This window comes from Eucyclogobius newberryi, unplaced genomic scaffold (assembly GCF_026437365.1).
Source record: "Eucyclogobius newberryi isolate DKJ021-1_F unplaced genomic scaffold, fEucNew1.0.hap1 SCAF_3, whole genome shotgun sequence".
In the NCBI taxonomy this organism is placed as follows: Eukaryota; Metazoa; Chordata; class Actinopteri; order Gobiiformes; family Gobiidae; genus Eucyclogobius; species Eucyclogobius newberryi.
The window spans coordinates 21,391,719-21,412,688 of NW_027315945.1; the positions used below are offsets into that span (position 1 = coordinate 21,391,719).

The following is a 20,970-nucleotide window of genomic DNA, read 5'->3' on the forward strand; positions in this document are numbered from 1 at the left end:
CTGACGGTCTCTATAATCATGTACTTGTTCTTTTGCTTCCTCGCTCTCCTCCCTCGTTCCTACACCATTTCTACCTCCTTTCACCCCCTCCCTCCTTCCCTCGCTCTCTCAACGGCTGACCTGTTATCAGTGCTGTGTAGATTTAACAGCCAGCAAAAAAAGAGAAGAATATAACGCCGTGAGTCAAGCGTGACGACAGGACCTTCCCCAGTGTCGCCTCTCAATCTTAGCACATGGACACAATACATTTAAGCTTCTATGACAGGGAAAATGCACTTATTTTCAATAGACAAAACTGTAAACTACGATAACTGTGAAAAATGAAAAGAAGATTGAAATGTTGACGATCTAAAGTCGGAAATAAAGGGTAGGATTTCAGGAGACTGCGCGCACACACTAATGAGTAAAGAGTTCACTAGTGTTGCTATGGGGACCAGGGCTACTTTGACTAAAGAAGAGCAAAAGAGCCACAGACTGAGGGGAAAACGCTTCTGAGAAAAGAGGATACTTGTTAATGCTGAGCAATATGTGGGAAATGAACCGTTATCAAGATGTCCATGTACTCATTCTCATCACGCTGTGAGAAACTCTGAGACATGCAAAGATTAGTCAAGTTAGTTAAATAGATTAAATACAAATATTTGCAGTTAAATTAGTGCAAGATTCCCACATATTGCATTGTTTTCCCACAAAATATGTCGCTATGGTATTGATGACACCAGACAAAGATTTATCATAGTTATTCAATTAAGTCGCTCATAAAACTTTAGACTTTTAAAATGTACTTAACTACTGAATATGAATAACAATAAGCCGCATAATGCATACACCATACATCAAATGTTCTTGCAACTTTACATTTGAAAAATTATAAGAGGGCCTGAAAATGCGCACTTCATTATATCATTATCCAAAACATCTGGTGTAACAAGTCGACATTAGTTTGATAAATAGACAGGATGAAAAGGGCTGTTTGGCAGACAAAAGGATCAGAAAAGAAACATTGTATGGCACAGGAACACTCCACCTCACTCCAGCCACCTGGGGGTCACGACCTGCCCACGACCCCGTCACATGTGCACTTTGGCCATGCTGGGTGGGAGTGTGTTGTGTTCAGGGGTGGAGGGGCATCATTAGTGTTGAGTGATGAGCGATGGCCCAGTCTGACGACTTCAGGGTACCGACCTGCGAGGCTTTTGTAAATGCCAAAAGGCCTCCACAATGCAGCAACAACAGTGCATATGTGAGAGTGCATATCTGAATGTGTTCAGTAAAAGGAGAAGGAGGGGGAGGAACGGGACCCCGGTTAACAAGCTGCCACTGTGACCCACAAGATACGGCCGTACACAAGTAGAAAACAAACACAGTGAATACATAAATACATACACGGCTAATGTCCATCTAGTATATATAGAGCAGCCACTGTGGCCATCTTGTTTTTGTTTAGTCTCCTTTTTGGCCCAAGTTAGTTTGAGTGGTTTAATTTGCTCTTTTAATCACAGCGGGAGGGGCGGAAGAAAGCGGCATGAGGAAATGAAGGCAGTGATATGACAAGAGGGCCAGTGTGCGGTGGCAGGACCCTGGGAGAGAGTTGTCGGTCAGCGCAGAAGTGAGAGGGAGCCAGTGTTGAGCTCAAGGTCAGCTGATAAACAGCACATTCACCAGGCAGGACGCAGGAAGGCGATCAACCTGCAGCCTCTTCAACTCGCTCCCTTCTCCCCTGGTCCCTTTCATTCACAAACTATTCCCCGCAATTAATCACTGGAATTGTTACACCATGGTAATACCAAAAACAATCTCCATGATCACACGCACAAACAAAATTTCAAATTGCTATCATCCATCTCACCTGCCCCCAGTTAAGAGAGAGGGATCGGGGGGAGAGTGGGATCGCAGGGTGGGAGCGTTGTGCCGCGCTGAATGGTTTCACGACTCTCCTATTGCTCTCAGTTGTAAAGGTCTGGCTTAGAGTGAGATGATGGTGAAAAATTAGCGGCAGGCAGCCAAACAAGCGGAGGCGCCAGGGCCAGAGGATCAATGCGCCTCATCCGCGGTGGGAGCAGCTATGTAAAACACTCGCCTTAAGTCAGCTGCATCCGGTTAATATTTAATCCCTCCATCCATCTCCACAAAGAGCGCTTCCCTTTTAGCTCTAGCCGCCGTTTACTTTGATTACACATAACCGTTCGGGGTGGCTAAGGCGAAGAGGGTGGGGGGGGCAAAGCGGCAATGATAAGAGCGATTTGCATGTGGATGGAAAAAATATTTGCAGGTTTGATATTGCTTAGAGCGGTGTACAGTGCCAGTGTGAGACTGAACAGGAGAGGTACGCCTCAAGAAAGAAGGGAATAAAAAATGAGTTAGAGGGAGAGAGGTGAAGAGAAAAAATAATAATAATGTGGTGAAAAACAAACTGAATTTTACTCCAGGGGTTGCCTTATTTAAAACAAGAGATATGCAAATAAAGTAACAAAATAAGAGTGATATTATCTTCTCCACTCATTTTCTGTGGCAAATGATTTCCAGGGTGGAAATCCAAAACTCTAACTCCCCAGTGAACATGCAAATCCAACTGTGTCTAACAGGCAGTCTCTCTACACTTCAGCTCATGTTGCCTTTTTCACGTCTTCCACCGATAGAAGCGTCTCATGTTTATTCTGCAGCAGCAACCAAAACTGCATTTATTACACAAGCAAAGTAATAACTACACTGTGTCAACAGCCAGCCACACGAGAATGTAATAAGTTTGAATTTGGGGACGATATGTAAGGCTTAATAACATGTTATAGAATGTACTCAAACACAAAATCTTTTCAAAAGGCTTTTACTGAATGTTAAATGTATGCTACTGCACTAAACAGTTTAGAGGATGTGTGCTTTAAGAAGTTTACATTTTTAATACTGAAATTATTATATATAAATTACATATAAAAATTTGATGCTAACTCCTTTCAGTGAAAATATGTTTTAGTAGATTTTCTATCCGTATGAGATATAAGAGTACTGGGTCTGAAAGAGCAAATCAAATCAGTCACTGAGAGTTATTGAAAAAGCACTAATTTACTCAAAACACGACTTAATTGTCTTGTGTTTTTGGCTAAGGTCTAAAAAGTGTCCGTTAGCCAGTGGGGTTTACTGGATGCAAGCCTTCAAGATGGGCAATGGCAACTGTTCATTTTCTCACTCATTGACCTCATCTCCTCCTCTTTACAATGCGGAATAAAAGAGGCCCTATTTTAGCCAGCAGTTAGTGACCGAGGATGTAAGAAACTAGCATTTAGAGGTGAACTCACTGCACACTGATGCACAAGATGTACAGATGTAATTGAATGGCACGGAGACAAGATCTTTGTGGTTATGTAGAACGTTAGTGCGAACAAGATTCTGTAAATTCAATGTTCCTGCAAAAGTCAAAGTCAAATAATTACTGGTAAATTGACTGTCGTTATGATTGTAATCACTATATTTTACGAAGGAGTAATAAATTGTTGGATCAGTTGGATTGACTCATCTTAAATTGCGTCATTCAACAAAATTCAACAAATAAAGTGACCTAACCTATTGCAGCGGGAAGGCCAGTCGAGAAATCCACCAAAATCATAAATATTTCAGAATTTGAATCATTTCAACAAAAACACCATTACCAAGTAAACAGTTCGTACAACGAGAACAAATGAACAAACCTGCAATCCACGAAAACAACAGTAACTAGAGCTAATGTGGCTAATGTGTTATTTCTCTCCATCAGACAGCTGGAGCGGGCCTGGGTTAGTGTTCAAACGGTGCGTGTGAGTCAGTGTACGTGTGTGTGCAGTGGGATGGCAGGCGGGGTTACGAGGTTGGGGGGACTCGGCCGGCCGGGCAGTAATTCTTAATTGACACCTGTCAGGATAATGGCGACAGTCGCAGCTGTTGCAGGAAAATGTGTGCGTCGTCCTGTTCATCTGTCAGGCCTAATACCCGTCCTAAAAGCTGCCCACTGCCCACTCACCACGCAAACCCCACCGCTGCCTCTCCAGATGCCATCGAGTAATAGTTAATCGTTTAATTTCTGATTAATTTATACAGATGATTACAAATTATAGTGACTGGCTGAAATTCCACAAATCTAAAAAAAGCATGAAATATTGTACATACTTTTCAACATTACTCCATCAAAATTGCCACAGTGATCTCAAGAAATGTTATCCTTCACAAAATACGTCAATACGCTATATTAATAATGTCACAAGTTTTCTATTTAAACTGCCAAAACGTACTGCATATCGATTTTAAGTGTATTGTAATACTTATATTTAGTCTCTTGCTTGTACTCTTATGTTTGAGTGAGAAAACACTATGCTTATGATAAATAAACCTGAGTGGGAAATGGGAGATAAAAATGAGCAACATGTAAAGCAGGGAAATAAAAAACACCAGTTTAAAAAATGAAATACAAAAAAGATGATGTGAAGCCTAAGATGCAGAGGGGCGGAGAGGCAGGCTGGGTGTCCCTGGACGGAGCTGCGCTTTTCTGTAGTGGGCCCATCTCGTTTGTCTTGTTTGTTTGTTAGCATCAAAGCGCTGCCTCTCACTCCCCCTGCTAACTGATGTAATGAGTGGGTAAGCTACATGTTTTTTCTTCCTGCGCTGAGGAATTCAAATACTTATTAGACAAAATATTCTGTAATTGCTCATCTTTTATTGATAGAAGTAACAAGTTGAGTTAGGTTCTAACAGACTTCTTGTAGCCACTTGAGAAGGAGCTGCACTGATCAGAAGCGCAAATGTATCTGCCGTAAATGTAATGCTTTACTTAAAAGAATTTAACGTGTCATTTTCTTCCTTTAAATGTTTCTCGACTATTTCTCTTGGATGTTTCCCCTCTTATCTTGCTCATATGTCAAATTTTGTCAGAGAAAAAAGAAAAAAACTATCATTTCAACAGATTTGTATTAATGAGCTGTAATGTGTTACATACCCAGTGCGGAGCCTTAACTAAATAGAATTAGTGTGCACAACACAAATATTACATAGTAATTAAGCACACATAACATGAGGCACTGATAACACTATCAGCTCAGTGTTTATCAATGCTTTGAGACCAATTCTGATTTCACATAACTTTCAAAAAATATTGCTTTTTATGCTGCAGCGGCATTGGAAAATGGAAACAAAAATTCTTTATTTGGATAAATTGTTTTTCTATGGCAGTCAGTAGTGAGACTGCTTGTCAGCCCGGTCCCAGGGGGCTGCTTCTATCTGTTTTCAGACCTGATTTTCTCAGACTCAATTCTCTTTGTGGATCCCATGACTTGCTGCTGTTTTTATGTGCTGTAAGAAAGGCAACAAAGCACATCTGGCAGCTTTAATGATATGATTTCCCATCATCCTCAGCCACCTCCATTATGACCTCCCACAGAGACATGCTGGCTGCATTTAAGCATTAGGTGTAGGTGTGTGTTTGTCTGTCTGTGTTTACGCTGCAGCATGCGAGTGCGTGCAAGTGTGTGTGCAAGTGTGTATGCGAGTGTGTGTGCGAGTGTGTGTGCGAGTGTGTGCGAGTGTGTGCGAGTGTGTGCGAGTGTGTGCGAGTGTGTGCGAGTGTGTGCGACTGTGCAGAGGCCAACAGTACACTAGTGATGGAGCAAACTGGCCCGAGGGCAGCTTTTGTGGAGAATGCCCCAGAAAGAAACAGAAAGAGACGAGATGGGATGTAAGCTCTCTGATGTGGAATATGTGTGTGGACAGAGAGAGCTTATCAAACACAGGTAAACGCACTGATATCCTCATTTTGATACAATAACACTGTTGACTGTTCAACCAGCCAAAATAATTTTAGATCTTGTGACTCCAACGTTAATAGAAGTGTAATTATTATCTTTGCATAATACACACAGGGCGCTGGTGAGTACAAGCGGAGCATGTTTGACCTTTCGCTACCTCAAATCCCACATGTAAATTTAACTGTTCGTTTCGGTGGGAGGCGCTGGAGCAAAAGTGACTATCAACGAGCCGATCGATGCCACCTGCTAACGACACGGCCGCTGCAATTAGCGCAACCTCGAGCACGGGCTGACCGCTCAAAAGCACATGTACGCCGGGGTAATGCGCCGCCAACATACAGTAAAGACACCAGTGCGCGGTCGGGGGCCGTCGGATCAATAGGTGTCTGATAACTGTTCGGATTGGTTTAAGAGAACAGGTATGACAGAAACACTCCTGCTGCTGGTGGGAGGGGTGTGTTTTGGAGCTAAAAAGGAACAGGGGACCACTCTGAAGTCGAGCCCTGCTAAAGAGGATGACTAACTTGGCGCGGTTACCATTACAAGTTTTTCATTCCAGGAAACTAACACCGCTCTGGTCGCACACAAGCTCCCATTGCCCGCGCTGTTTCTTTAGCCCTCAGCTTAACACACACTTTCTGTCTTTCGATAAACATACGACTCATTTCTCAGAATCAACAGTGTCGTTAAGTTGTTTGAACTTTCACTTTATGGCCACTCTATTTGCACAAAAAAGGTTGTCTCATTCTCTGAAAATAGTGTGGCATTCGAAACCTGGCAAAGTAAAAAAAAAAAAAAAAACACACACCTACAGGCAGTTACGGAGAGTGCCAGTGTAGACATATGTACGAGGGCTGAAATGTAGGACGTATAAATCTTACGCTGATTATTTTGAGAGGAGAATATCACACATTTAGTGCAGGCACAAAGGTTGCAGTGTAATCATAGCCATCTTGGGCATGCAAAATCATTAATCCCTGGGCACCGTGACGCTCCGGATTGGAAGAAACGAGAGGCCTTCAGCAAGTAGGCAGCAAAACGTTCAGCCAAAGTACGTCTCCGCTGAGTTTTAATGCAGCCGTGATTTACAGGCCGCTCAGTAACACATGCAAAAGTGTAAAAACTTCAACAGGACGTCAGCGCTGTTAAAAAATGGATCGTGGTAGAACTTTGGATTGCTCAGTTGAGATCCGGCCTGAGTTACGTCTTAATAAAAAAAAATACATCTTTTACAACAGTGGAAATGTACCTTCTCAACGCAGCTGTAAAATTGCGGAGAACTTTATGAAAATGCTCCGCTATCTTGACACATAAAGTAAGGACGGTAATTAGAAGGATTTAAGTACAAATGAATGAGCGCAGCGGAAAATTAGCAAAAGGAAAAAAAGAGGGGGATTGTGATATAGCTTAGGAATTAGACTGGTTTAATACAAGGTTATAAGAATGGTATGAGAGAGGGCGGCGGGGGCTCAAGCGAGGTCATTAACTGGCATTGTCTCCTGATGTGATTAGTCAGGTAGCAAAGTCCATTTGTCACCTGCACAGGCAAATTGAGTTGGTGCTGCACTAGAGGCTATGGGGACTGTATAATATCAACTTGATTACATCAAGGCAGCTGCGGACTTGACACCTTACTGAATTTGTCAGCATTAATCGTTAGGGCCTGTCACAAATCCATCAGCTCCACAGATAATTAGGGCTCTCTCTAATGAAGCCAACGGGAAGCAACCTCGCCCCTCTCTCCATCCGGACTCCATAAGCACACACATACCATCGCCTTATAATTAACCATCAAAGAAATACAGACCACTCTCTTATCTGCTCGTCTTTTCTTGTCTTACTTCTATGTGACGTTTTACATAAAAGACACAGTTCTGTCATTTTTAACTGTGGATACTTTCACCTTTGACTTTTTAAATGCAAGGCTCCTTAAGTGTACAATATGCAAATAATTTAATGCAATAAAATGAAATGTATAGTTTGGACTATTGATCAAAAATAACTGTGTAGTTAATAATTTCTGGAAAAAAGTAAGCGCATTTGTTTATTAAAATTGGTTAAACATAATTTATTTAAAACATATTAATTTTGTTAAGACTTTTTTTTTCCTCCTTGAAAGTTATTTAAAAAGAAATACTGCAGATGTATACAAAAAATAAACAAGAGCATTTCATTAGTCTATCAGGGATTTAATTTAACCTACAGGCCTCCAATAGCAAAAAGTTCAAATAACGTAATAAAAACGAGCATTTAATAAAAATCGAGTACAATACCAAAGCTAACATCCCGCTGTGAACGCTGGCCTCACACAGAGAGGAAGCCACAGGTCAGCAGCAGGTCCCAGAGGAGCACGAGCGCCTCACCTCCAATTCAAGAGTGTGTTTTATTGTGTTACTTGTGTGTTACAGCAGGACCATTGTCAAGGGCTTATCTCGACCCTCGATGTTACAATCACTGAAAACTGGATACACCCTGTCTGCCAAACTGCGATTGACCGTTACAAGCCATGATGACACGCAGGGGACATTGTGATGGATCAATGGCGTGTGTGTGCGCGCGTGTGTGTGAGTGTGTGTGTGAGTGTGTGAGAGAGAGTATAAGCGAAGGAGGGGTCAAATCTATGTCATGGTTTATAATATGCAAATACTAAATTCAACCACATTAGTCACTTTCTTCTGTGTGCAGACTGTATTTTCGTACATCTTTATCACTGCTAAAGTAGTTTCATAACCGTCTTGCTATTTTGATTAAGTGAACAGAGAAAACATGGCGCTTCCCTTGTGTGTACACAGAGTTTCGAAGCATCTTAAAGGAGCAACGCGAGGCCCACTTTGAATGACTTTTACCGCTTACATACCCCCCAAATGTGAATGTACATAAACGTTAACAAGCACGAAAACTAATGCCTTTATTATTTATCTTTTTTTTTCCCTTTCCTTTTTTTTTGCCGTTTGACCTGACTAAAAGAGTGAAGGCGCAAAGACACGGAAAGACTAGTTGAATGCTCCCCGTCGTACACACTCCATCTGATCCTCCTCATCAGTTCAAACCACCATCATCTTTGAGCAGTGCCCTGTTTAAAATGATAAAACCTGCTGAGTTCAAAGTCTTCGTCGACTGGCCCTCCTGTTCGACCCGCTTTGCACCTCATATTTCAAAATCTCTTTAAAATTCTGTTACTGTCTTTTGTTCACTCCAGTTGTTAATGCCTAACTTCAAAGGCCTGGGCTCATTAGCACAGAGGTAGAAACCCCTGTCACTCATTTACATTTGTTTAAAGGCTGCAGGGAGACGAGAGGAAGAAGGGGGAGTCCAAATCCAAACCACTACAAGTCAAAGTTGTCGGTCGTCTGCCAACACCTGGTTTTATCAGTTGGTCACATAGCTAATATTATACTAGCCTCCAGCAGTGGATATTGATTTCATTACTGAACTGATTCTTACACGGAATGTGGGCAGAATTTAGATACAAACAGAACCTAAAAAAAAATAAAAGGCTGTTCGAATAGACTGCACCGCCTGTTGAGAATATGCATCGATACAAATACTTTGGAACAGTCTGTGTTTTATGCCTATCAAACTTGTTGTTACCTTTGAAGACCTTTGAAGACACAGACTATTTGTGTTTGGCCAAAAAGCTAAACCCACCAGACTTGGGTGTCTTTTAGGAAGGATTTATTGATGTTTATTACGGATGAATAGATCAAAGAATACCACATGAGGCACGATCAATCACGCATCAAATCGAGAATGGCAATCCTTTAATAGAATAGAGAAAAGAAGGAAAAAAAACCCGTCTTCTTCAAGTTTTCTCCCCCTTGCTCTCTAAGTCAATTATTCATCATTACTCACTCTTGAACCTCCAAAAAGCTAAAGTCTTTTATCTACATAACACGTTGTTTAGTTTTACTTTGGAAGTGCATGTAGGAAAAAAAAAATATCCTGAGAGTTTTGCAGTGCTGATAAGGCTGCATAATTATGTAGTTTTAACTCAACTTCAGGGGTGAACGACGCACAGTGTAAACGTGATAAAAATGTGCTTTGTGTAATTATAAATAGAAAGTTGTGATCGCGAGTGCGCTCTGAAGTGAGAGGTAAATGCTCCAGTGGTCAGTGTGGTCAGTGTGTGCGGTGTGTGTGTGTGTGGCGGGCTTTACCTGCTGATCGCCGCGGCTCTTGCTGCTTTCTCCTCGGCATAGTGACCGTCACTTTCCACGATGCTTCTCATGCAGGAAAAAAAGACACGATCAAAGTCTCTCAGTTAAGAAAAAACATCCCGCTCTTTGAAGTGAATGAATTGAATGTCTTTTTCTTCTTCTTTTTTTTGCTTTGTCTTTTTTTTTTTTGTGGGCTGAGTTTTGAGGGAGCGCGAGATGTGGGTCGAGGCTGCTTCTTATGACACCTTCATGTCCATCAAAGCTCGTCTTCCTCTTTGTGCATCATTGCAGACTTAAAAAAGGGGTAAAAGCACTCAAAAATCCTCGCTTCGTGTCAGGGGGCAGTCGGGGAGTTTGTTTGCCTTTTTCTTTTTCTTCTCGCAAACTCGAAATAAATGAACTCTGGAAAGAATAAGTCCCGAGTGAGTGCAGCGCACACTTGTGACAAGTAACTTATCCTCGCGTTTCTTTCTTTTCCTCCGCCACAGCCCTGCAAGAGAGAGAGAGAGAGAGAGGGGGGGGGAAGAGGAGACGAGACAGACAAGCGTTAGAAAGGTTAGTGTCAGTCCCGATGTGCCGCGGCCACCACGCCACCTCAGCCCAGATTTGTGCGCACCGCTCCGGACACACTTTCCCTCCCTCCCCGCCGCCGCCGTCGCACGTCCACCCGCTCCCGACGTGAAAGCACCAACACAAAACACACACAGCGCGCGCGGATCTCTTCTATTACTCACGTTTTTACGAGTCGCTCATCTCATTGTACATCACGGGCAGTTTTCTTTTTTGGAGAAGGGGTGGTCGCTTGATGCGGTGGAGATCACTTGGAGAGAGGGAGAGCGGCGAGGGAAGGAGGGGGGAACAAACAAGACGCAGGCGCATCCAGGCTTTTGCCAACAACCGCGACACGGACTCAAAAATACTTCTGTTTCAAAAAACGGGATCTCCACGAGAATAATGCGTCGCGGGTTTTTAAAAGAATGAACACACACGCGCGCGCGACTCGTGACTATCCGAGAGGTCTTTCGCCTACAAACAAAAAAAAGGGGAAAATGGAAACGGCGGCGGATCCAGGAGCCGTTTCAGACAGCCTCAACTGATAGACAGACGCATCGAGTGGCTTTTCCTGCTACATTTTTACTCCTCCCTCTCCACGAGCGTCACCCCTGACAGAGGAGCCTACCTGTCAATCTTTTTAATTGTCTTGTTTTCCCCCTCTCCATACTTCCTCTCTCTCTCTCTCTCTCTCTCGCTCCCAACGCTTTACAAAAATCCCACAAAAGGAAATGATCCACATGGAACTTAACGCCAGATAAAAGTTACAAACAGTCCGCAGCAACAAGCACGTGCGACGCGAGGCTTAACTTAGATGTCAGCGACGATCACGTCTCGAGGCGCACATGTGGGGGCTTTTATTGTGTAGGAATACAAGAGTAAACCCGGTATTACGTGAGAAATATCAAGTGACAAAGGCAAAAACTCTCAACTAAAAAGTGAACGTTACTTCTGTCAGTCTGGCGGGCGTAACTAACTGCGCTCGTGCCGTGTTCTGCCCTGCACGTTTAAGCAAAAGTAATAAAAAGCCAGAGTAAAGGTGGTTGTTGTTGTTGTTGTTGCAGGATGAGGATTGATTTGTTTGACCTGAGGAGGAAGTGAGCGCCGTGTCCGGGAAGGGGAGGGACTCCGCGGGGCAAAGTGGAGCGCGTGCGTCTGTCACAGAGCTACAGGCTACACGTCCATAGCCACATTCATGCTAAATACAACGCGCTTTTTGCCTCCTTCTCGTGCTTTTGCGGCGCCTCTAAAAGACGCGTTTGACTCGCGCGGGGTCCGTGAGCGCGGCTTCGGCCTGGTCCCGCCTGTGAGTGTTAAAAACCCGCCCCGACAAGCAGCGCGGGCTATCACGGCGTGACGGGCTTATTGCGCGACCGACCGGCGGCTGTAAAGTCGAGTTGGCCGTGAACTTTGCCATGTCCACGTCCGCGCTGCTCTCGCGGGGAAGCGGCGCGCGGCTGCTGCGCTTGTGCGGCGCGCGACGAGCAGGGGAAGGGACACCGTCGGTCGGAGGAGGTGACGCGCCGCGACGCCGCATCATAGACATGTCCTACTCCGCGCACTTCATGGATTACACGGGGACCGCTATTCCCGGGGCTATGAAGAAGCTCGTGGTGACGGAGCTCAGTCCGCGTTTCCGGGAGGCGGTTGCCCTACAAACCGTGGCTGTTCCGACACCGGGGAACGAGGAGCTGCTCGTTAGAAATCGGTAAGTTGCCCTTCTCCAAATGACGTGTGTGTGTGTGTGCGTGTGCGTGTGCGTGTGTCATGGTGCTGTTTGGAAGTTGTAAAAAGGAGCCCGCTTACCTCGTGTTAGCCATGTCCAGTTGTACCTGCGGTCATCATCACAAGGTGGCAAAATATGCGAGGGATCAGCGTTCTTCAGTAATTCCAAGTTCCGCCCTCGCTGCATTTGTCTATCAATCCATCTCGGCATCTCTCTCTCCGTCTCTCCCTCCCTCTCTCTTGTCTCTACGTCACCAACCTGCGAACAGAAAAGGGCGCACGCGGACATGGAGATGATGGAGAAGAAGGGGCAGCACCACCACGAGCTGAAGGAGCTCCAGGAACAGAGCAAGCTCCACGGCCAGAAGGTGCAGGAGGTGCAGGAGGTGCAGGAGGAGCAGGAGGCGCAGGAGGAGCAGGAGGAGCAGGAGGCGCAGGAGGCGCAGGAGGTGCAGGAGGCGCAGGAGGAGCAGGAGGCGCAGGAGGCGCAGGACGTGCAGGAGGAGCAGGAGGCGCAGGAGGAGCAGGAGGTGCAGGAGGAGCAGGAGGAGCAGGAGGTGCAGGAGGCGCAGGAGGAGCAGGAGGCGCAGGAGGCGCAGGAGGAGCAGGAGGCGCAGGAGGCGCAGGAGGTGCAGGAGGCGCAGGAGGAGCAGGAGGAGCAGGAGGAGCAGGAGGAGCAGGAGGTGCAAGGGAGCTCGTCCTGGAGCTGCGGGTTTCTCCTCCGCAGCCGCGTGATTTAACAGCATCTCAGTGGCCACGGGAGGAAAATGTTGCTAAATAACTAAACATCAAACATATTTAGTAAATACAATTAAAACGTAAATGGTCCATATTGACCCAAACATTTTATTATAGTGCAGGCTGTTACGTTTAGTCTTTATTTTGTAGAAAGACCCATTCTGCTATTCTGCAATTTAGCTGGAATAAAGTTAATGCAATAGATGAATGTAATTGTAAAATAATCTCAAATTATAAACTCTGTACACAGTAAATACATATTGTATATTAGTATTACTAATAATAGTATTACTTTGTATGTACTCTGTTTTGCAAAGTAAAATGCTAAAGGAGTGCAGTGCGGTGCGTTTAGTTTTGAACATGTAAACCTTTGAAGATAAAATAGTCTCACTGTTAGTGAAACCTGTTTACATAAAGAGTCAAATGAGATGGTTCAGTAATGTTCTGATTTCATATGTGTAACTCACAAAAGCATTTAGTATGAGCTCAAAGTAATGTGTGGTGGGCACAGTAATGAGACACAGCATGCCGCCGCTCCAAAAGACAGTAAATGATTTATTTATGCATTCCTTTCTCACATATTTGTTTCTGTAACCAAAGTAAGATAAAAACAAGTCGTCTGGCTTTTGGAGCCGAGGAACTATCTAAGATTTTTAAAGTGCAGTTTGTTGTGGGTGTCTAAAGAAAATGAATCATGACATCATGGAATGTGTTTTGTGATACAAGCCTTTCCCTGTCAGAGCACAACTGTTCTTTTCAGGAGAGAGCCCAATCATTGCCAAAACAAACCTGAGGTTTTGTACCATACAGACGGGTGGAGAGGAGACAAATCAAGTCCTGACCCCCCTAATCTTGAAAATGATATGTCTTACTTTAATGAATGAGCACAGTTTGTCTGACTCAAACTACTTTACTGCAATAATAAAATCACACCCTGTTTTATATTATGTGTTTCAGTTTTGTGGGAATCAACGCCTCTGACATAAATTACTCTGCTGGACGCTATGACCCCACAGTGAAGCCTCCTTTTGATGCTGGTTTTGAAGGGATCGGCGAGGTCATCGGCCTTGGCCTAAGAGCCAGCTCAGAGTACACCATCGGGGACACTGTGGCCTACTTCCGCAACGGGGCATTTGCAGAGTACACGGTAGTGCCAGCCAAGGAGAGCATACGTGTCCCCTTAGTCAAACCAGAGTTCCTCACTTTGCTGGTCAGTGGTGCTACCGCTTACATTGCACTGAAACGTCTGGGAGATCTGACCAAAGGTGAAACAGTATTGGTCACAGCGGCTGCTGGAGGAACAGGACAGTTTGCAGTGCAGTTTGCCAAGCAGGCCGGCTGCCATGTGATCGGAACTTGTTCCTCTAATGAGAAAGCTGGCTTCCTCAAATCCATTGGTTGTGATAGACCGATCAACTACAAAATGGAAAACCTGGGAGAGGTGCTGAGGAAAGAGTACCCAAAAGGCATAGATGTGGTGTATGAATCTGTGGGTGGCAATACCTTAGAGCTGGCGGTGAATTGTTTGGCCCAAAAGGGGAGACTCATAGTGATTGGCTTCATCTCAGGGTACCAGTCTGCATCAGGGATCCCAGCCTTCAAAGGAGCTACACTGCCGGTCAAGCTCCTGCAGAAGTCTGCTAGCATGCGTGGGTTCTTCCTGCCACATTTTTTAAGTGACTATGGAGCGGCGCTGGCTAAAATGATGCAGATGATGGCCAAAGGGCAGCTGGTGAGTGAGGTGGACTGTGGGGATTTGGAGGAGGAGGGGAGGTTCTCAGGACTGGAGTCCGTGTTTCGAGCTGTGGACTACATGTATGCTGGAAAGAACCTGGGCAAGGTGGTGGTGGAGCTAGCACCTGCCGCGCTGAGCAATAGTAAACTCTGATTTATTACACTGTTAATGCACTGCACAAATCATACTTGAAGGAGATCAATATATTAGACAAATTATAGCTTTAAATGTTCAAGTTAAACACCAGTTTAAGACGATTCATTAGTTAATTTGCAGGTGTTAAATCCATGAAATGCATTAAGATGGAGAATAAATGTTTTAATATTTTTTTAAATTGGTTTGACCATCAGTGTTAATCCTTTTTTGGCATGAAGGTTAGATTAATTGTATGTTTATATTTTATGAACATATGGTGAGTTATTCTGAAGTGTTGCTTTACTTAATCACCCTCTGGATATATTTAGGATATATTTTTGTATGATTAATTCAATATAAGTTTACATAAATAAATGCTGAGAATAATTTCACATTCTTTGTGGTCCATGTTTTTTCATTTAATCTTAGTATCTATTAACTATTTCTCTGTGCGTGTAAACTAGATCCCTATAAATATTCAGATTACTGTCAGAAGCAGTAGCCACTCTAATTTCTGCTAAAATATTTCGGCCCACCTACACATCTAAAAGTATGTGAGACCCACTGCCACTACATGCTTGCTTTTACCACTCTCCAGCACTTTATCTCCCATAACTATTTGATGATACACTTCATTGTTTTTCTAAAAGGGGCTTACATTGGTATGTGCTTGTCAAAAATGAATTCAGTGACTGCAGGTGTGCTTGGTATTTCATTGCCTGTTTGTGGCTGACAAAAACGGCATTCACACAATCAATCTTTTCATTCCTATGCCCTGGAGCCGCACATAATATAGAAAAATTAAGTTTGGCTAAAGAGAAGTTGGACTGGAAAATGCCATTACTTCTCTCCACACCACAAATACAGAAAAAAACACTTCTAGTGAATGTTGTACGAAATGGCCTCTGACATCTTGCATTTCTATTATTTGTATGGGATCTGGCTTTAGAAAGTCTGAAATGCAAAACCTCAAAGCAGTTAGATTTCTGATGAACATATAGTTGTAATTTGATATTATTACACTATTAGCTGCATTTTTTTTTTATGACTCAATAAACAGAACAAAATAAAATATATATGCTATATTTATATTGTAAAGATGTTTGCATTGCCTTCTCTTTCGAATTTAATTTCACAACATTTCCATACATGCACGTAGTTTAAACTGTACATATTTAATTCAGTTTTAACAATGGCACATGGAGGCTGTAATGTGACGACGTGTGTGTTGTCCTGAGAAACACCTGTTCATACGTACCTGGCAGGGAGGGCAGTGGGCTCCATGCGCTTTGAACATGTTATTTCCTCATCCAGGTGGCCACTCACAATATAACCCAGTGTGAAATGCATTACAGGTGTGACCCCAGCATGCAAAGCTGCTCCACTCTCCAGACGGTGCAGGAAATCAGGAACACACCAGGTTAGGACCGCTTTATATCCACAGCAGAAAGGTGCCACGCTCAGTCCTCTTCATGCAGTGGTCATTGGGATAATACGGTGCACACTTTTGGCCTGTTGCTGCATAAATATTCTCTGCTAAAGATCATTCACGGCCAACTATACTTCAAACATATTTTGTTTGCGCAGTAAGATTCATTAAATAAACAAGAAAGTTACTTCAAATGAATAATACATTAACAGGAGTGCATTAGAATATTGGCTTGCTGCTAATGATAATTACTAACTCAAAATCTGACCCACTGACATGCAGTAAAAAGATGTTTCCTCATCTATAGACTGGACTCGAGGAAAAGTGTATTTTTCAGCTGCATAAAATTAATTGCATTTTTGGGAGTCCGAATGAAAATTTAGTATACAGACACGCAAAAAATAGAAGGAAGAAATACTCGCGGTTGATACATTAGAAAGAAAATCACTCTTTATATTTACAGCATATATTCATTATTTTTTAAGTTAAGTATATTTTTCAGTAACACATTCTGTAGGCCGAGGATCTAAATAAAAAAAAAACATATTTAACCAATGCATTTCCACATTTTAAACACTGGAGAATAGTTGGTTCGATGGTGAATACACAGACAGACGAGTCAGAGTCACACTTGACGCAGTTGTTTGTCTTTCTATTAAGAAGTCAATGCAAGCTCTCACACGCCTGCCCCAAAAAGGTGAGAAAGTTGATGAGCGTGTGTGTGTGTGTGTGCGTGTGTGTGCGCCTCATCTTAGTGCACCATCCAGATTTAGCATCTCTGCAATTAACAGAAGAGGCCTCATGTTGGCGTCCTCCTGGGCCTACCTGTACCTGCGCTGATTAGTGAGCAGTCACAGCCCCAATTAGAGAACACAGGAACCTGGAGAGACAACACTCTTTATTTAATTGGATTGTGTTGCAGGAGGAGGATGCTGCCGCTGCTAACTGGCAACTCACACAAGATGACTAACTGTGGAGCGTAAACAAGATACAAGAAATAGAGGGGTCTCACTTGTGACAATACAACTGCAAAAACGCTCTTTATTTGAGGATGTGAGGGTCTTGTTTTAGGACAGGATTACGGTCATTTTTGCTCTATACACAGGATCATTAATGAAGCTGTAGGAAGTAAAGTCTGTTACTTTAGAATGTATATAATTTCAGCGTCAAATTCAAATTTTAGATGGGAATATTTCAGTACAGGTCAGGAAAAGGTTTTTTGATGTAGATCTTGATCGTTGAGTTTTGCGTTATGGGATTCTGTAAATCAAACTTAAAAAATGTTTCAAGGGAACTCAAAAATGAATACTTACTTTATGCGCTACAATTTATTTATTGTTTGTCATTGTGAGATATTGATTAGTTTCAGCCTCCGTTTTTTAGGTAACATTTTGAATACTTTTCAATATATATATATATGGCAAGAGAGCTAATTTAGCATCACTCTGAAAACACAGACCAACCATTCTGTGACTATTGTAGTAGACTGAAGATAAGTTTGGCTTTATAGTTTTGGTTTTATGTCATTTGTTTCTTCTTGTCTACATTAACTCGGTACAGTTCATTTAGAAAACGACAAATATCAGGCACACACTTTGTTAGAAAAGAGTATGAAAAGCCTTTATATCATAAAATAAAGGCTGTTTTCTGTAACCAAGTGAGTGCCTGATATTTGTATTTGCTTGTTTGCTAAATTGTATAACTTTTGTACATTTCCACATATTTCTTTGTTCATGGCATTCCCCTTTTGCGAAGAAGAGATAAAGGTAACTTTGTGAAGCTGTCTGAGGTAATACTTTTAATGCTTGTTATTTTCTAGACTGTTGCTGTTTTCCAGGTCTGCAAATCGACGACGGTTAACAACAAAGACGCCATTTGCCCACTCTGTGATTTGTATGATTGACACAACAAATTGTCTGCTTTCCATTTCATTTCCAGTACAACTTTACAGTTTTCATTTGTTGACATTCAAGTCCCAAAAAAATCTCCAAGGCCTCTTTTCTCCTCTAAACTCCTCTTTTCCCCTCGCTGGAACATGTGGCACTTAACAAAGACATCACCTTCTTCATAGTGTGGTCGCTCTAGGCACCTAAGGGACACTGGCTGGCTTCTCAGTGCTGCCAGCATTCAGACAGTCCACTCTCTCTCTGTGTGTGTGTCTCTCCCTGTCTCTCTCTCTCTCTCCCCCCTGTATAAGTCATTCAGACCCTCTCAACTCCCCAACTCCCCGAGCCCCCGTCAGTCCTACCTCCGCCTAATTACCAAACCTAAAACCCCACTCAACTAATTAGCCACAGCAGACCCGGCAACTGTGAGTAAAGGTAAGGAGATGGCTTCATTTGCGATGTGTGTGCGTTAAATGCGAGCGAGGAGACAAGGAGAATAGCAAGCCAATTAAAGCGGCGTAATAAAAACTCTTTTGCTATGAGTTGTGCGTGACAGAATGATAGGATGTTTGTGTCCATGTTTGGGATACAGGAGGAAGAAGGAAGAGAGGAGGGGCTGGCTCGCGCACCTGTCCACATGTGTCTCTGTGTGGCTGGCAATCTGTCAGCTTTTCTGTCCGTCACCGGCGCAACAGCTCAGTGGGACATAAATTACAATATGCAGCCGTGCCTCTTGTGTAAAAGCCTCCAATGAAGGGGAGGAATAACTTTCTTAATCAAGTTCCAACTGATTAATTGTAATAAAGGTGTCATCCATAAACGTGTCGCTCTGTTTGAGTAATTCGAAGGCCGGGGACAGTAAGTATGGGCACGTCCTCCATGATTGTGCGAGGGGGTCAGTCTGAGGGAAAAGGGAGGGTGATGGTAGTAGTGGTGGTGGTGGTGGTGGTGGGGAGGACAGTGGAGTGGAGGACACAGCGAGACACAAATAGCTCCTGGGCACACTGGCAGCTTTCGTACAACTGACAGTTATGAAATACAATTATCAGTGTGATCTGCTTAAGAATTCATCAGCAGCCGGAGCAGCCAGTAAAGACGTTTATAGGGAGGAGAGAGACCAAGGCCGAGCGGAATAAATGAGGTTTTATTTTGTCCAGATTGGTCCCATTATGATACACTATTGTCAGCCTATTATCGTTTCAGATGTTTTTCACGCCACAATCTTGTTTTTCTTTCACACAATACATTTTAATATGGTTACTGGTGCAACACTGGGTAAGGTCGTCAAATCCCTGCCTCAATCTGGCTGTCATTACAACGCTGTATGACAGTGGAGAGGACATTAAAAATAAAGATTCAGACACAAGGTTGTCTGTGGACGGGCATCTGGTGTAAACCTAATTAAAATGGCAATTAGCCTACTGCACAGTGAGAGGAGCACAATTTGCTGTATAAAACGGAGAAGGAAAAAAGACATTAGTGTTTGGCTATTGACTGAAACTTTACTTTGAGGTAATGATTTAATGTGCTTCTTAACCACAGTCACTAATAGGACATGTAATTGACAGCTAATTTGATGCAGACGCTAATTAGACAAGCAGCAGACACAAGTCATGTGACATGTCTGGTTCCACACTTCCGGTTTTTGGCTTCAAATCACATCACAGAGAAAATGGCAATGGGTAAAATGCCTCATTGTCACTATATCATAATTACTGAATGTGCCAGCATTTTACCAAACAAAAGAGAATGAATGTAGTGAGCGCTGTGGACCCGAACTCTAATAGAACACAATAGGAGTTAATTTATGCCAAGCTATAGAAAAAAAAATGCCCATGTGACATTCAGCAAATATTAAACTATTAAATCACATGAGACAAAATATAATTCAAGTAATGTAACGGTTACAAATCCAGCTAAGAGCTGCGTGAATATTTTTTTTTTTTTTTGCCATTATTTTCCAATTGTGTATTTTTGAACATAGAAACATCTTTTCGTGTTTTATTCTATTTAGTAGTACTAGTAGTACTATAGTAGTAGTGCTGCGACGAGTTGGCCACTGTCCAGGTTGTACCCCGCCTAAGGCCCAAAGTCACTGGGATAGGCTCCAGTCACGCGCGACCCCGAAAGGGAACAAGCAGTAGAAAATGAATGAGTGGTACTGTAGACTGCACATGAGACATGATCTGACTAGACCCTTGATTTTCAACCAGTGTCAGGGAACACTATAGTGTGAGTTAAAACATTCACACACAACTGAATAATTTACTATTTCGGAGTTTCCTCAGCAAACCTTTGTACTTTAAACGAAAGCTAAACAATCACCCTTGCCATATTTATAGAACCAGGCTGTGGCACGAACAATATTTGCTACATACAAAGGTTGAAAAACAGTGAAAAAGCCTAAACAGTGATCATTTTAAATAGTCCATTTGTCCCTCTATTTGTAAAATGGCATCCACTTACATGTTGACTGTGTTGGTCAGATTACTCTCTAAACTGAACAGTGAACCAAATTTAAGGGATCATATTCCAGTGTACAATTGGTCCCATCCAAAGCCTGGGGTGATTGCATATAGAATAAGCATAGAATGTACAAAAATGTTATAAATAGAAAAGCAATAAATAGATGAAGCTGTAGGGGCAGACACAATCACTGGAAGCATCATCTTATTCTCTGTACATCGCCTTTGGGGCTCCTGGCGTGGCCTCCGGGGGGAGCGAGGGTCCCTGACTGTGTCTGTTGAGATGTAGATATACACTCAGGTGAAAGGCAAGGGCAGCATTCAGCAGCACAGGATTAATGACAACATCAACGCTGCGCTGACCAGAGACATATTTCCATTGG

The 20,970-nt window shown here is 43.0% G+C and overlaps 2 protein-coding genes across 3 annotated transcripts in view; one reads left to right on the forward strand and one right to left on the reverse strand.

Moving 5' to 3' along the window:
* The window catches only part of LOC140374162 (teashirt homolog 1-B-like), a 35,162-nt gene extending 22,634 nt beyond the window's left edge, over window positions 1–12,528 (reverse strand). The window contains exons 1-2 of one of the 2 annotated variants that reach the window (XM_072460970.1): window positions 12,281–12,528; window positions 9,923–10,412 (exon numbers count right to left, since the gene is read on the reverse strand). In XM_072460970.1, coding sequence (XP_072317071.1) covers window positions 9,923–9,962 — 40 coding nt within the window. In that variant the 5' untranslated portion in view covers window positions 9,963–10,412; window positions 12,281–12,528. Of the gene's footprint in view, window positions 1–9,922; window positions 10,413–10,656; window positions 10,744–12,280 lie in introns of those variants that run through there. The other variant, XM_072460971.1, reaches the window with a different exon arrangement.
* LOC140374163 (prostaglandin reductase 3-like) lies at window positions 11,875–15,199 on the forward strand. Its single transcript, XM_072460972.1, has 2 exons — window positions 11,875–12,182; window positions 13,895–15,199. The coding sequence occupies exons 1-2, from the start codon at window positions 11,890–11,892 to the stop codon at window positions 14,823–14,825; spliced, it is 1,224 nt and encodes a 407-aa protein (XP_072317073.1). The 5' UTR covers window positions 11,875–11,889; the 3' UTR covers window positions 14,826–15,199.
* Window positions 15,200–20,970: the final 5,771 nt, after the last annotated feature.

Excerpts from the sequence above, each read along its gene's own strand:
- LOC140374163 (XM_072460972.1), top strand. The coding sequence starts at position 11,890 with ATGTCCACGTCCGCGCTGCTCTCGCGGGGAAGCGGCGCGCGGCTGCTG. Across the intron at positions 12,183-13,894 it reads GAGCTGCTCGTTAGAAATCG|TTTTGTGGGAATCAACGCCT; the intron begins GTAAGTTGCCCT and ends TATGTGTTTCAG.